Below are 16,731 nucleotides of genomic sequence, written 5' to 3'. Positions count from 1 at the left end.
CTGTGCAGAGCTAAGGGCAAGAACACGGGCCCTGCAGACGGGACCCAGGGCCAGCCCGTGGGGGTCACAAGGAGCAAGACCAGTGCCCAGTAGAGCCCAGATCCTTGACAGAGCAGGGTAACTGTTGACCAGCTGGGCCTCTGCCTCAGGCCCCAGCTGGGGAGCCTTATCCAACACAGGTGGGTGAGGGGACAGGTGCCCCATGGCCAGTGGGGGGACAGGTACCCTGCGGGCCCCAGCAGCCAAAGCTGCTAGGGAAATGAGGACAGAGTGCAAGGAGCGGAGGGCAGGACATGCTGGGTGACAGGAACTCCAGAAACCAAAGCTCAGAGGCATGGAAAACACATCAGATGCCTGACCTGCTGGAGCAGAGGGATGGGGCTGGGGAGAAGAGGCAAGCAGAGGGCGTAGGGCAAGTCACGCGACTGAGCTCTTAGCAGCCTAGTGGAGAGACCAGACACCACAGCTGGTGGAACTGGATGGCTGGGGGTCAAGTCCTGTCTCTTCCTCTTCCCAGCTGTACCACTTCAGGCAAGTGATTTAACCTCTCTGAACTCTGGTCCCTCAACTAGGGATGACAACAGTACCTGCCTCACAGGCTTGTGGTAAGGACTGAGTTACACAGTACGCAGCACAGAGAGCAGCTCACTGACATGCAGCACAAGGTAAACCTCTACAAAGGTTACAGTTATGGAGAGCAATGCAGTCTGAACATCAGCCAGTGTTTCCCAGATTGCTTCCCATGGGATCCTCAACTAAAAGGTACTTCCATCAAAAGATTCTTACAGCCCCATTTGGAAAACGTCTCTTCTCATATCCACATCAAGCTCTGACAAGTCCACAGTGAGAAAAACAAACAAAACAAAACAAAACCCCTAACTTTATTTAGCTCAGTGTTTCCCAAACCTAGTGGATCATGGAAACCTCGGCATACCTTGGGGGACAGTGCTACACAGCCCCCCAATCTGGAAAGTGCTGTGTGGGAGGGCAGTAGGAGGGTCCATGAAAGTGGAGGAAAGCATCTCCAGGAGAAGCCATGTGGCAGGGGTTAAGCCACAGCTTAAGAGGGGAAGCTTAAGAGGAGAAGGGAAGGGGGCGGCTGAAATGCCAGGGCCGAGGGCCCCGGAACAGAAGGGGAGTGCAAACAGGGGAGACCCAGGGCAGGGGGGACAGAGAAGACAGAGGAGGCAGAGGCGACTCTGAGCATTCACATTTGAGGAGGGAGGAAATGTGAGAGCAGAAAGGGGGTGAAGGGTGGGGGGCACCCATCATTCCGCCCAGTCCCTGGTCACCCTTTCCGATTTGTGCCTGAGGTGGTCTAAGCCCTGTGACTTCCCCCAGGAGAGAGGGGCCTGGAGAGAGAAGGGTGGCAGCAGCTGCTTCCTGGGAGAGAATAACGCCCAGAAGACACAGAGATGTGCTGTCCCCGCTACGCACAGATCGTGTGATTATAGAACCGACAGCAGTTGTCCAGGGCCTCTAGGCTGAACTCCGGGCTGGCGCTGAAAAGAAGCAGAATCTGTAGTCTGCGCTCCAGGCCTGGGCTCTGCTGACCACTAAAGGCTGAGCAACTTCAGGGAAGTTGCTCCATGTCTCTGGTCCTAACTTCTTCTAAGTTTGGTCCTCAGGCCCCGCTTCCTCTTCCGCTGGTTACATCAGCCACAGCCGTGACATTTCTAGCCCCTTGCTCTGGTACCAAAGGCCTCCCCCACCCCAGGCACTCGGGCCTCTGCGCCCCATCACTGTCGGTACCCCACACCTCGCCCAGGCACTCACCTCTGGAAGGCCTGGTGGCAGCACTGGTACACCTCAAAGCTGCTGCTGTTGAGGGTCGTGTTCAGGAGGGACACACAGTCCACCGCAGGGCCCCTGGGCATGTAGAGGATCCCTGTGCAGAGAAAGCAGCTAGTGGGCAGGGTCCAGCCCCTCACTATCCCCCGCAACCCCACCCAAGGACTGCCGGAGAGGTTGGGGCCCCAGTGCCTGGCCCTGGACTGAGTCCCGAGCCCACCAGGCCTGCACTCACCGGCCACACAGGCATTCACCAGAGACACACAGGCCCCCGTGCAGAGCGCCCGGAGCACGATCTGGGAGAAGTCGCTTTTCCGCTGGGGAGCCATGGAGGCTGCAGGAGGACAGGGGGGCTCAGGGCCAGGACTCCACAGGCCCCTCTTCCTTCTCTCTGCGTCTCTGGCTGCATCTGCTGACCCCCCTTCCTCTTCTGGGGGGCCAGAGGAACAGACGCTGTCCTCCTGAGGCTTGTTGAGTCTGAGTCCTCCTTGGCTTGATTAGGTAGTATTCCACACCTCCCCACGTGCCATCAGTGGCAGGTGTAGGGAAAGAACATTGAGTTTGGAGTCAGGCAGACCCGGGATTAAACACAGGTTCAGCCACTTATTAGGCTTCCCTGGTGGCTCAGATGGTAAAGAAATCTCCTGCCTGCAATGCAGGAAACCCAGGTTGTATCCCTGGGTCGGGAAGATCCCCTGGAGAAGGGAATGGCAACCCACTCCAGTATTCTTGCCAGGAGAATTCCATGGCAAGAGAAGCCTGACGGGTTGCAGTCCATGGGGTCACAAAGAGTTGGACACGACTGCACGACTAACAGTGACAGTTAACAGCCACTTAATAGCTGAGTGACTTGGGTCACATTTCACCTTTGCACGACTCAGTTTCCTTGTCAATAAAACGGGATGGTTGCACCACCAGGCAGGGGACTGTGAAGGGTGGAAAGGTTTTTTGTAAAAAGCTGATAGTTCTATAGAGCCTTCATTCCCAGGCCCCACTGAACCTGTCTGTCCACTGTGGGTATGGGAACCGGTAGGTCAAAGCTTCAGCCGGGCAGCCAACACCGTACCTCCAGACCCTCCCTAGGGCCCTGAGTCAAGTTTGCCCTACGAGGCCAAGGTGCTGACCTCCTGGGCCAACTGAGCAGCAGAGAGGTCATGAAATTCCAGGGCTGGGAGGAAATTCCACGACCTCCTTGTTCATACTCTGCCTTAGACCAAGAGGAGAACTGAGGCATACAGATCCCCAGGAAGTTGTAAGTATCTGAGAGCCAGAACTGGAGACCAACCCCCCTCAACACCCGCCCTTTATAGGAGGCCAGGGGGGCCCCTCTAGGACTCACTCAGGCCTCCCAGCATGATCCCAATGGAGCTGAAGTTGGCGAATCCACAGAGGGCATACGTTGTGAGGATTTCTGCTCTGACCTGAGAAGGCAGAAGATGAGAGGTGATGGGCTTCCCCCAGGGATGTGCTCAAACCACCCCAGGCACGCTAAGTCGCTTCAGTCATGTCCAACTCTTTGTGACCCATGGACTGTGGCACCCCCAGGCTCCTCTGTTCATGGAATCTCCCAGGCAAGAATACTGGAGTGGGTTGCCATGCCCTCCTCCAGGGGATCTTCCTGACCCAGGGTGGAACCTAAATTTCAGCTTCTCCATCAGGAATGTGGGAATAACAGTATCTGACTGAGAGGACTGTCATAGAGATCATGTCATGTATAGGAAGAACTAGGCATAGAGTAGGTATTTATTTCTTTTTCTATATTAATTTTGGATTTTATTTAATTTTTAACTTTTTGACCAGGCCACACAGCTTGTGTGATCTTAGTTCCCCAACCAGGGATTGAACCCGTGTCCCTGCATTGGAAGTATGGAGTCTTAACTGCTGCAACATCAGGGAAGTCCCTAGAGTAGGTATTTAAGCAACGTAACTCTCTTTCCCTTTTGCTCTGAACAGTTTTGTAATTTCCTAGAAGTACTAAGAGCCAAAATGGAACAATTTGGGGGAAAAAAAAAAAAAAGATAGGCTTAGACCCATACCTCACACCATATAAAAAATTTAATTCTAGATCATTAAAGCAGATAAATATTAACATTTTAAACATTAAATATTAGAAAATATAGGATAATAATATTATTGTTACAGAATAGCCTTATTGCTCTCATCCTGGAGAGGAGCAAACTTCTAGGAGTAGAAGTGACTGAAGAAGTTCACATAGCAAAAAGGCAGCTGTGTCCCAATTTGAACTCAGTTTGGTCTGACTCCCAAGAGTGCCCCATTTTAACTACTTCGTCGTACTGTTTCAGGAACCTAACCCTTACCAGGTTTCTGGAATGGAGGTAAGTCTCTAAATTTAGAAATAATATAAGAAATGCAAAGATTTGGTATAAATTTGTATTTTAAAAAAATTCCTGAATATGGAATGAACGGAAAGGAAAATAAAAAAGACCAGGAAAAATATATGTAGAAAATGTGGGACTTCCTTGGTGGTCCAGTGGTTAAGATTCCATGCTTCCAATGCAAGCAGTCCAAGTTTGATTCCTGATTGGGGGGCTAAGATCCTACATGATGCGTGGTGTGGCCAAAAAATTTTTTAAATAGAAAATGGAAAAAAGGTAATATCTTTATAACATACAGAGTTTTTATAAATCGATTTAAAAATATTAAGGTACTTGCATTCTTCTTACTCACCTACAATCACCCTCCAAACAGCAGCCCAAGTAATGCTAAAATGTCTGAAGTCAAATCTTCAGTAACTTCCAACTGCTCTTTGGCCTGGGCCACTCTGTTACAATTTCCACTTGTTCTAAGTGGACTTTTCTCACTTCTCCAAACCAGTGCTTTGGGCAACCTCAGAGCCTTTGCATGTACCTCTTTCTTTGCCTGGAATGCTAATCCCCATTTCTTCCGGCCTCTGCTCCTCCCTCCAAGTCTTGGTCTAAGTACCCATCTTAGGGGGGGCTTTTTTTTGGCCGCAATGTGGAATCTTAGTTCCCTGTCCGTGGATAGAACCTGAGCCCCCTTCAGTGGAAGTGAAGTGTCTTAATCACTGAACCACCAGGGAAGTCCCTAGGGAGGCCTTCCCTGTCCAGTCAGTCCTGTCTAGTCAAGGATAGACCCCCTCCGTGATTCCTCTTATTGTTTCCATCATAGAACTTACTGCAGATTGTGGTTTAAAATTTTTTATTCCTTTGTTTTCTTGTGTCTTTCACTAGATGTAAGTTCCATGTCACCAGGGACCATGTCTGTCTAATTCCCCTTTATATCCCTGGTACCCGGCAGAGGGCCTGGCACCTCAGAGGTCTCAACAAATACTTGCTGAAGGAATGAAGCTCGTTGAAAAAGATCCTGAAGGCACATGTGTATGTGTGTGCTCAATCACTTTAGTCATGTCTGACTCTGAGACCCCATGGACTGTAGCCTGTCAGGCTTCTCTGTCCATGGGATTTCCCAGGCAAGAATACTGAAATGGGTTGCCATTTCCTCCTCCAGGGGATCTTTCCAATCCAGGGATCAAAGCTGTGTCTCCTGAATTGCAGATGAATTTTTTACCGCTGAACCACCAGGGAAGACTGAAGGTACATACCGCCACTGTCTCTAGAGAAGACAGTGAAACTGGAGCTAAAATTAGGAGTGAGGGGAAACCTGAGCTTTTTACTCCATATAAACCTTCTTTAAAAAAAAGCTAAAGAGGACATTTCTTTATCATTAAAAAAAATAATTTAAAAGACAAGAAAAAATATTTTATGTTAAAAGTTCCTAGTAACCCAGGAAACACACATTAAAACAATGAGCTATTATTTGCCCACTAAAGTAGCAAGACTTCTTTTTTTAAAAGAGGCTGCTCTGCCCTGTTCAGTGTGTGGTGAAATCAATGCTCGCAGGCACATCTGGGGTAGTTTCAGTTGCTATAACCCTTTGCAAAAGTTACTGGCAGCACCCACACACGGATTCATGCCATATGATTCAGTCATCCCACATCTGGCAAAGCTCCCGAGGAAACCATCAGAGAAGAGGGAAAAGTTCAGTGCAAAAGCTACTCATTTCAGCATTGGGTATAAGAGCCAAACAGTGGAATTAGATATTATATTGTTTTGTTTATATTTATTATCATATAATTAGATATAATTGATTATATATTATAATAACTGTCATTTGGGGATGACGATATGATGGGTATTTTTTTTATTCTTAATCATGCTACATTGGCTGTTATTCTTTTAGAGAGTTTCATTTTAGAAAGCTTTTATAGTTTTTGTTTTTTTTTAACCCTTAACTGAACAAACCAACCCCTGAGCTGAATCGCATATATTGGAGATTAACGTGGTGAGGTCTTTCTGTTTTACTCTCTTAGCTCCTTATTGGAATCTCACACCCATTCCTTTGGAGTAGGGGTGGCAGGTATGATACAACAGAAGAGGCAAGATGTAGCAGCTGACCCAAGGCCACAGGATGGCAGCCTGTCTACAGCTGGAGTTCAGATATCTTCAAGAGATAGAGAAGTGAAGTGAAATAAGAGTCACTCACTCATGTCCGAGTCTTTGTGACCTCATGGACTATACAGTCCATGGAATTCTCCAGGCCAGAATACTGGAGTGGGTAGCCTTTCCCTTCTCCACAGGCTCTTCCCAACCCAGGGATAGAACCCAGGTCTTCTGTACTCAGGCGGATTCTTTACCAACTGAGCTATCAGGGAAGCCAAGAGATAGAGAGACCTTGAGAAAGATGGCCGTGAAGCCTGAAGCTGTCTTGTTGCCGAGTGCAACGGGATGTGGGAGGTTGAGGACCACCTCCGTGTGTCTCAGCCAGGCCTGCAGGGGGACAGCTGCATCATGCCCTGACGCAGTGAGGGGACGGGGACACTCACAGAGATCCACTGCTTTTTGGAGCCGACCCACTCCTCAGTGCCCGCAAGGCGGCGCTGCTTGTACTCGGAGAGCCCCTGATAGGCCACGAACTCGTTCAGAAACAGCTTCATCCCCAGCAGCTCCGCCACCACCGAGCAGTCCTCCCAGGCCACGCCCATCAGGAAGGCCACCGGCCGCAGGATGTAGGAGCAGATGAGCTGAGGTGCAAGGCAAGAGGAGCCGCTGGGACTGGGGTTGACCTGGGCTCTGTGGGTGTCCACCCACAGTCACCACTGGCCAGGACCACCCCCTCCACAGGTCAAGGGGGACTATACCTGGAAGCTGAGCCCCTGGATGTTCACCATGTTTCCCAGCCAGGAAAGGGCAGCGTTGATGAAGTCCAGCACAGCCAGAAAGGCAACCAGGTTGGCTGCGATGTTGGTCACGACCTTCACGGACAAGGCAGCCCCACTGCTAGCTGCTTCTAAGAGGTTTTGAGCATCTCTGTCAATGGGACCAAGAGATGTCATTATTGGCCTGTCCCCACAAGTTCAGGGCTCCCTGTACTACAGGCTCAAACTTGGACAGAGCATGTCAGAGCCAGGGCTCCTTGATTACACTCGAGACCAGAAAGATGCTGGTCCAAGCACTAGGATAAGACCCAGACTCCTAGCACACACGTCATCTAAGACAAACCACGAGTTGCGTGTGACTTAACAAGTACTTAGAAGGAGGCAGATCGGAATAGAGATGTGTTACAAATATACACACCAGGTTTCAGAGATTTAGTACCAGAAAATATGAAATACCTCTAAAATTAAAAAAAAGAATTTTTTAAAAAATTTATTTGGCTATCCCGAGTCTCAGTTGTGACACACAGGATCTTTACTGCAGCATTTGGGATCTTTAGTTGCATCATGAGGGGCCTAGTTCCCTCCATGCACGCATGCTCAGTCACTCAGTCATGTCCAACTCTTTGTGACCCCACACACCATAGCCCATCAGGCTCCTCCATCCAGGGAATTCTCCAGTCAAGAATACTAGAGTGGGTTGCTATTTCCTTCTCCAGGGGGTCTTCCCAACCTAGGGATCAAACCCGTGTCTTCTGCGTTGGGAGGCAGATTCTTTACCACTGAGCCCCCTGGGAAGCCCTTAGTTCCCTGACCAGGGATCAAACCCACACCCCCTGCAGTGGGAGCATGAAGCCTTAACCACTGGACCACCAGGGAAGTCCCTGAAATATTAATAATTTTTACATCAAATACACAGTAAAATGACAGTATTTTGGATATATTGAGTCAAAACATCTCACTAAAATCATCTTATTAAAAAATCACCATTTTACTTTTTAAAGATGATCACTGCTGCTGCTAAGTCACTTCAGTCGTGTCCGACTCTGTGACCCCATAGACAGCAGCCCACCAGGCTACCCCATCCCTGGGATTCTCCAGGCAAGAACAATGGAGTAGGTTGCCATTGCCTTCTCCAATAAAGAAGATCACTAGGAAGTGTTAATTATACATGTGACTCATGTAATATTCCTCTAGGGAAATGCTGCCCCAGACCTTCAGGAAATTATGAGGTTGGGGCTGCCCATTGTATCCACAAGTGCACTTGTCCAAAGTGTTGTCTTTCAATATTTTTTTAGGATTAAATGTTACACAAAGGTTGCTAAGACTGTGATGAAGAGACATTAGGAGGTGAGTGATGTCAAGGACAGCGCTCACTATGTCAATGTGATTGATGCTGGGGTGGTTTTCATGCCCTCCTCAGCACATATATACACACATACACACACACACCAGGCACATCCAGCTGGTCAGAGACTGGAAAATAAGATTCAAGACCTGGATCCTGCATTTTCCCAAGGTAAGCCATAGGTAGGGCCGTGGCTGAGAGGGGAGATGGGCTGGGCTTGGTGAAAGACAGTGGAGGGCAGAGAACACAGGGCCTGCTGCGGCCCTGACTCTGCTCCTGTCCCTGCCCACCCCAAAACATCCTTCTGCACAGGCCCTCTTGCTGCGCTCACCCGTAGGTCAGTTTCACGCCTTCCTTACTTCTGAACTTGGACTCCTCCACCTCTGGGTAGACCAGCTTGGAGAGAGCTAAAGCGCAAGGAGCAGCCATCACGGAGGCCGCAATCAAGGAGGCAGCATCGATCTGCAAGAGGGAGCACAGACAGGGTTACAGAGAGATGTCAGAGCAAACAATGGAGTCCAGGAAGTGCAGCCCCAGGGAAGCAGGGGAACACGGGACTCCACCCCACTGGTGTGTCACCATCGTCCGGCCTGCTGTCATTGATACTGATAATATTAATGCATTTTATGTGTAGAGGGTCACAGTCTGCACTCACAGCCTTATGGGCAGGACTTCAGGAAGTTAGGCAGGGCGAGTATTGTTATCCCACTTGACAGACAGGGAAACTGAGGCCCCCAAAGGGTTAAATATGACTTTCCCAAAATAAAGAAAGAGAAGGAATTAGACCTATTGTGTCTTTTGGCTCCAAGTTCAAGGTTCTTCCTTCTCTTCTAGGCTGTCTCTCTTTGACCACTGATCTGAGGGCTGCTTCATCACTGGCTGAGGGGCTTGTGATGATTTCAGACACAGCTCACAGAGCCCAAGAGTTGGAATTTATCCAAGATGTGACCTAATGTGACCTCAGAGTAAAGGGATGTCTTCCCTCTATAGGACCCCTCCTGTCACTTACTGTGACAGGTAACTCACCACTTCAAAACAACTCATTATCTCCACTCCTGTGGTCAGAGAACTGTTTCTAAGGAAATCTCCTCCTACAACAGCCACCCTTTTGGCCCTGGTTCTTGTCTCCTGGAGTCAGGCTATAGAAGCGATTTGCAGCAAGATGATGGAGCAACCAGAGCTCCTGGGAGTCTTCCTTCCTGAATTGTATCCTTACTGTGGTCTCAAACCCTTTGCTTCCTTCTTCTCTTCACAGAGATGGGACACTTTTTCTCCACTGTGTTATTTACCAAGTGGGAAAGTTAGAACCAACCCAAACACATAATAAGGGATTCCCAGGTGGCTCGGTGGCAGAGAATTCACCTGCCAATTAAAGAGACACAGAGGCTCAATCCCTGGGTTGGGAAGATCCCCTGGATCTTCAACCCGGGAAATGACAACCCACGCCGGTATTCTTGCCTGAGAAATCTCATGGACAAAGGAGCCTGGAGGGCTACAGTCCGTGGGGTCACGGAAAGTAGGACAGAACTGAGCACTGAGCACACAAACATATAACAATGAGGGAATAGCTAAGCATTGTCAAGCTGCCATCAAAAACAATGGTTACCAAAGCTTCACAATAACATGGAGAAATGCCCACAAACTTGCATATAGAGCGTAACCACAATGATGAGGGCGAAAACAAACTCCACAACTCTGCATAAAAAGAAGATCGGAAAGAAATAAACCAAAATGCCAACCAATTATCTGTCCCTGGCTAGTAGGGCCAGAACAATTCTCTTGTTTTTCAGCTTTTTTGCATATTTCCTAAATGTCCACAATGATATATCTTGCTTTTATAGACAGAAAAATAAAATAGACTTCTCCTTAACATTGATAATAAATCAACTGCAGTTCTTAAATTTTAAATAAAGAGGAACAAAAAGACGGGAGGGAAGTTTAAGCTACATACTTAGGTTAACAAAAACAGAAGGCCAAAGAGGCCCATGGGCACTTCCCTGGTGGTCCAGTGGCTAAGGTCCAGTGGCTGCACAATGCAGGGGGCTCAGGTTCAATCCCTGGTCAGGGAACTGGATCCCACGTGCTGCAACTAAGAGTTCGAATGCCACAACTAAAGACTGAAGATCCTGCGTGCCACAATGAAGATCAAAGAGCCCGTGTGCTGCAACTAACAACTGGCACAGTCAAATAAATAAATAAAATAAACAAATAGTTTTAAAAAAGAAGCCCATGGAAGTACCAGGAACTGCTGACAGGGAACCAGCCCTGGGAGACCCTCTGAGGCTCTGAAACCCCTGTGATATCCTTCTTCTTCTTCTAAAGCCCCTTGTTTCCTTTCAGTGGTAAGATAGTGTACCGGCTCCAGCACCCACCCCCAAACACCCATCACGGGCACTGGATGTGCCAGCCCTGCTGATCCTGTGGGAATAGCCAGCCTCAGGCAGGTGTCCTCTCTGGACTTTACAGGCTGACCTTTGGGACTTGGCTGGCCTCCTCCTCCTGGGCTGCCCAGCTCTAGTGGGCACAATGCCACCACCAGAATCTTGGGATTTTACCTCCAGCCGCCGGGACCCTCCTCTTTCCTCCAGCTTGGAGGCTGCATCTGGTTTGCCAGTTCGCGTCTCAGCGGGGAGCACACCCTGCAGGTGTCACATTCCTGGACGCTGCCCTTTGAGTGGGTCGGTTGTGGTCACTGCCTCAAATGCCCTAGGCCGTCATTTCCTGCTCATCTTGGAAAGGGCTAAGTCCTGCACCAGCAGGGCTCTCTGGGGCACTGGGCCAGCCCACACACTCCTCCCTGCCAGCTACTCCTCAGGACCATGACACACCCCAGCCCTGCTTCCAGACCCTGGCTCAGGAATGCCTTCTGCCCCAGCATCCCACGGCCCACTCCTGTCCAAGGCCCTCCCTTCTCTATCCAAAGCTCTCCAACATGAAGAAGGAGAGAGGGTAGGAACCCTCCATTTGAACTTTCAAAAAGATCTTTACTGAGAAAGGAAGTAAATCCAGCCACTACAGAGCATAAGGGCTTCCCTCGTGGCTCAGCAGTAAAGAATCCATCTGCAACACAGGAGGTGGTGCAAGAGACACAGGTTCAATCCCTGGGTCGGGAAGATCCCCTGGAGGGGCATGGCAATCCATTCCAGTATTCTTGCCGGGAAAATCTCATGGATAGAGGAACCTGGCAGGCTACAGTCCATGGGGTCATAAAGAGTTGGACACAATTGATCAACAGAGCATGCCCAGAGCATAAAAGAGACCAGTTTCAGAAGGACTGACTTCTGACCCTAACATGTCAGAGAAAGGACAATCACTTCTTCAATACTGTGCAGGTGTTTTCTGGCTATTATTGCATTTGATTCTTAGACTGCCATGAGGTGGGCAGGAATTCTGCCCATTTTACACATGGGTAGACTCAGGATGTGGCTGACTCTTACTTGGCCCCATTCAGAAGCCCCAGACCATGTCCCAGGAGCTCTTACTCTTGTACAATTGATCGAGGAACATCAGTGGCCACCCCCTCAACCCATGATGTGTTCACAGCCTGAGGCACACATCTGGATCTCCTCTCACAGTGGTCCTGAACCAGAGGAGTAGGTAAGGAGACCAGTTTCTGGGGCTAGAGAGAGAGCTCGCAGCTACTTTATTTTTTTTGGGAAACATGCTAAAAAGGGACATGTGTGTAGAGGTCACAATTAAAGGATTCACTGAGGTCCCTTGGGACTTCAGACCAAGTCTAGACCAGTGTCATTTGATAGAAATATAATGGAAACCACACCTGTGATTTAAGTTTTCTAGCAAGTGGTCTAGTGGTTAAGAATCCACCTGTCAATGCTGGGGACACGGGTTTGATCCCCGGTCATGGAAGATCCCACATGATTCAGGGCAACTAAGTCAGAGCACCACAACTATTGAGCCTGTGCTCTAGAGCCCATGATCTGAAACAAGAGAAGCCCCAACACTGCAACAACAAGTAGCCCCGGCTCGCCACAACTAGAGAAAGCCCTTGCTCAGCAATAAAGATCCAGCACTGTCAAAAATAAATATATTTAAATAAATCTTTTCTTAAAGGTAAAAAGAAATAGATGAAATTAATTTTGATGATGTATTTAATTTAACCCAATATATCTAACATATTATCATTTACCCATGTAGTCAATGTAAAATTTATCAATGAAGTAAAAAAAAAGTATAAAAACAAAACAAAACTTATCAATGAAGTAAAGTGGAGTATTAGTCCTTCAGTTGTGTCCAACTCTGTGTGACCCCATGGACTATAGCCCACCAGGCTCCTCTGTCCATGGGATTCTCCAGGCAAGAATACTGGAGTGGGCTGCCATTCCCTTCTCCAGGGGATCTTCCCAACCCAGGGATCAAACCCAGGTCTCTTGCATTGCAGGCAGATTCTTTACCTTCTGAGCCACCAGGAAAGCCCTAGGACTTATCAATAGAACATATTAATTGATTTTTTCACACCAAGTCTCACAGCAGACCTCATTTCAGACCTGCCACAGTTCAAGGTTCCACAGCCTTGTGCAGTTAGTGGCTACTGACTATGTCTGACAGTGCAGGTCTAGAAATATCCAGCTTTTAGCAATAGGAAGGGGCAGGAAGAGGGAGCCAGAAGTTGAGCATCAAAGAGAAAGGAAGAGAGAGAGGCGAGATCTCTCTGGAATTCAGGGGCTAAGGGCAGAGCCAAAGACTCCATGAGGAACTGCCTGGAGGAGAGAGTAATAGGAGAGAGGGGAGAGGATGGGATGGCAGGGTTGTGGGAAGCCCCCCGGTTGCTGCAGTGGCAGCCAAGAGCCAGTTGGGGGCAGAAGAGAGCTTCTCTGTGGCCAGACTGGAGGCAGATCCAGAGGTCTGAGGGGAAGAGAAAGGGATGTGGACTAGGAGCCTTTCAGCAGGCCAGCTAGGGTGCTAGTCTGGGGCTTCCAAACCAGAGGCTGTGGATGGAGACCCGCAGCCACATGCCTGATCCAGGCGGCCTCTGCACCTTCTGTGGAGCTAAAAGGGAGTGGGGCCCCGGGCCTCTTCATTAGGGAGGCCTGCCTGCCTGGGGCTGGGCCTGGACTCTGGCCCAAGCAAGGGAAAGAAGAGGCTGAGTTGTAAGACAATTGTGGGAAAGCGATAAGAGTTTTTCCAGTACTTTAGTCTTAAGTAATAGCAGCAACGCTTATGCTCGTGTGGTAGAAAGAACACCATTCTTTCAACTGCCTGTGGGACCCAGGACAAAGTTAAGACATTTAAAGGCTCTAAGTCTCGAACTGCCCTGGGGGTTCAGTGGTTTAGTCTGCCTGCCAATGCAGAGGACACAAGTTTGATTCCTGGTTCAGGAAAATTCCACATGCCATGGGGGCAACTGAGCCCATCTACCACAACTACTGAAGCCCATGGACCTTAGAGCCCGTGCTCCACAGCAAGAGAAGTTGCTGCAATGAGAAGTCTCCACACTGAAATGAAGAGGAGCCCCCACTGCTAGCCGCAACTAGAGAAAGCTGGTGCCCAACAAAGACCTAGCATAGCCAAAAATAAATTATTTAAAAAATTAGAAAGTCTTTAAGTCCTGAAGATAGTAGGGCAGCCCCTCCCCCAATAGCCACCATGAAGACAGTTTTAGGACCAAAGTCTTTAGATTTCATTTTTGAAATATCAAATTCCTTCCAAAATCAATTCATGGTGAGTTTTAGGGGAGGAGGGGGCATGCACCACCTCTGAAGGCCCTTTCCTAGGCTCAGGTGAGACAAGCCGTAAACCAGATGCTCTCTAACGTTCTTGCCGAGAGGAGAAGACAAAGCCCCAGAGTGCAAGGGGCCTTCTTGAAAATCACGTGGCAGCAGCCATCCTGCCCAGACAGCTCTGTGAGTATGTGGAGCTGAGCCTCCCAGTGTGGCCCAGGTGTTCTGAGGGAAGGGAGCACAGAGGAGCGGGTTTCCCCATCCCCAAGGACAGAGGTGAGAAAGACATGTGGAATCTGGGACCAGAAAAAGGGACAGCGCAGGTCATTCTGTCACCCCGACCCACTCAGGCACAGCATCAGGAGAGCCTGGGTGCTGGGAAGGGTAAGCTGTTGTTCAGTCATTCAATCGTGTCCTAGTCTTTGCGACCCCATGAACTGCAGCACACTAAGCTTCCCTGTCCTTCACTATCTCCCAGAGTTTGTTCAAACTCACGTCCATCAAGTCAGTGATGCCATCCAACCATCTCATCCTCTGTCATCCCCTTCTCCTCCTGTCTTCAATCTTTCCCAGCATCAGGGTCTTTGCCAGTGAGTCAGTTCTTCGAATCAGGTGGCCAAAGTATTGGAGTTTCAGCTTCAGCATCAGTCCTTCCAATGAATATTCAAGACTGATCTTCTTTAGGATGGACTGGTTGGATCTCCTTGCTGTCCAAGGGATTCTCAAGAGTCTTCTCCAACACGGTTGGCAATATAAAATACACAGCCTCATTTCCTGATTTTGAACCAGTCCCTTTTCCATGTCCAGTTCTAACTGTTACTTCTTGTCCAACATAAGGCAGACTGCTCTTCTCCAAATCAGCAACATGGAGGCTCAACCTCACCCTAAGGGCTGAGCAACAATGCACTGCATGGATGAACTTAGCCAGCTCATTCCCTTACTGTAACACATTGATGGTTTTTGCTATTACAAATGATGCTGGAATTTCACATCTTTTGACCATTTGTGAAAATATTTTTGTATCATAATATTGCTAACTGATCAATGGGAAGGAATTTTTTTGGCGGGGGGAAGGAATATTTTTAAACTGACGGATAGGTGTTCTCCAAAAAGGTTAGAACAAATTACACTCCGATAAAGAGTATATGGGCTTCCCTCAGGAAGAGGCTCCAGAAGCCTCCTTGCTCAGCCCCCCCCGCCCACACCTCGGTCTCTACCAGACGCTGAGAAGGGAGCGATGCTAGCCTGGGGACCCCAGAGCACAGCCCTGGCTGCTTCCAACCCCTCACTCCCTTTTCTAGCCGCAGGAGCCGCTCGGTGCCGGACGACTCCGAGGGCTGCTGGTCTGGGTAGAGGAGCCCTGCCCTCAGCCTCGCCCGCCGCCGGGCCTGCAGGGGCCGCCGGAGCTCGGCGCCCACCCTTCCCCCGAGCCTCTCTGTCGGCGGGCGGGAGCAGCCTCGGCGCGAGAGGCCTCGGGGTTGAGGCGGTGGCAGCTCCGCCGGCAGAGAGCTCCGGACTCCGCTGAGGAGATTCCAACCCGCATTCTTGGGGGCCCAGAGCGGACTCTCGATTCTATTTGATTGGTCTACATGTCTATCCCCATATGGGCTTCCCTCATATGGGGCTTCCCTCATAGCTCAGTTGGTAAAGAATCCGCCTGCAGTACAGGAGACCCTGGTTCGTTTCCTGGGTCAGGAAGATCCCCTGGAGAAGGGATAGGCTACCCATTCCAATATTCTTGTGCTTCCCTTGTGGCTCAGCTGGTAAAGAAACAGCCCCCAATGCGGGAGACCTAGGTTTGATCCCTGGGTTGGGAAGATCTCCTGGAGAAGGGAGAGAAAGGTTACCCACTCCAGTATTCTGGCCTGGAGAATTCCATGGATTATACAGTCCATGGGGTTGCAAAGAATTCCTCGCGACTGAGCAACTTTCACTTTCGCATGTCTGTCCATATACCAGTACCACACTGTTTTGATTACTGTAGCTTTGTGCCCTCTGCAACAGCTGGTAGAAGCTATGATGAGCTTCGTGTGTTAGCCTTACCACAGAGTTCATTTAATGCGAGCAAAAGTGAAAACATCTGAGAGCTCCGTGGGTCAGCACAGCCCCATCTGAGGTCGCTGTAGAGTCCACTGCCTCAAATGGGGACCCCAGGAACAGCTGTTCTCTACACTACATCCAACCCTAGCAGCCCAGCGAGTACCTGAAGGGCTTGGTGGCTGAGGGGGAGATTTGCAGGACTCTGCCAGGGGATGTTTTATTTGAGGGGATGGCTGACTACTGCCACATTTGGACCAGAGCATAGAAGAGGGCCTGGCGCTCCCTGAGGTCAGCATGATGGCGGCAGCAGTGATAAACAAGAAACCGCCACAGGTTGTTCTGGAGGAAAACTAAGTTGGCTGTGGATTTCATCACGCCTAAGGTTTGGGCTTCCCGTGACTCAGATGGTAAAAGAATCTTCCTGCACTGCAAGAGACTCAGGTTTGATCCCTGGGTCAGGAAGATCCCTTGGAGAAGGGAACGGTTACCCACTCCAGGATTCCTGCCTGGAGAATTCCATGGACAGAGGAACCTGGCAGGCTACAGTCCACGGGCTCACAAAGAGTTGAACCCAACTGAGCAACTAACACTTTCATTTTCAAAGAGTATATGAGGCACTTCCTTGATGGTCCAGTGGTTAAAAGTCCACCTTCCAATGCAGGGGATTTGGGTTCCAACCC

At 49.5% G+C, this 16,731-nt stretch overlaps 1 protein-coding gene across 4 annotated transcripts in view; it reads right to left on the bottom strand.

Annotated features, from left to right (window-relative positions):
* Positions 1-862: 862 nt before the first annotated feature.
* Positions 863-16,731, bottom strand: part of SLC28A1 (solute carrier family 28 member 1) — a 58,187-nt gene continuing 42,318 nt past the window's right edge. For 3 of the 4 annotated variants that reach the window (XM_061158786.1, XM_061158785.1, XM_061158784.1), the window contains 7 exons: positions 8,665-8,795; positions 6,971-7,139; positions 6,656-6,853; positions 3,131-3,212; positions 2,027-2,221; positions 1,777-1,888; positions 863-1,502 (listed from right to left, as the gene is read on the bottom strand). In XM_061158786.1, the coding sequence (XP_061014769.1) occupies positions 1,430-1,502; positions 1,777-1,888; positions 2,027-2,221; positions 3,131-3,212; positions 6,656-6,853; positions 6,971-7,139; positions 8,665-8,795 (960 nt within the window). In that variant the 3' untranslated portion in view covers positions 863-1,429. The remainder of the gene's footprint in view (positions 1,503-1,776; positions 1,889-2,026; positions 2,222-3,130; positions 3,213-6,655; positions 6,854-6,970; positions 7,140-8,664; positions 8,796-16,731) is intronic. The other variant, XM_061158787.1, reaches the window with a different exon arrangement.

Source organism: Dama dama, chromosome 13 (assembly GCF_033118175.1).
Source record: "Dama dama isolate Ldn47 chromosome 13, ASM3311817v1, whole genome shotgun sequence".
NCBI classification, from domain to species: Eukaryota; Metazoa; Chordata; class Mammalia; order Artiodactyla; family Cervidae; genus Dama; species Dama dama.
The sequence above is the reverse complement of the archived record's forward strand: the minus strand, read 5'-3'. Positions and strand labels throughout refer to the sequence as shown.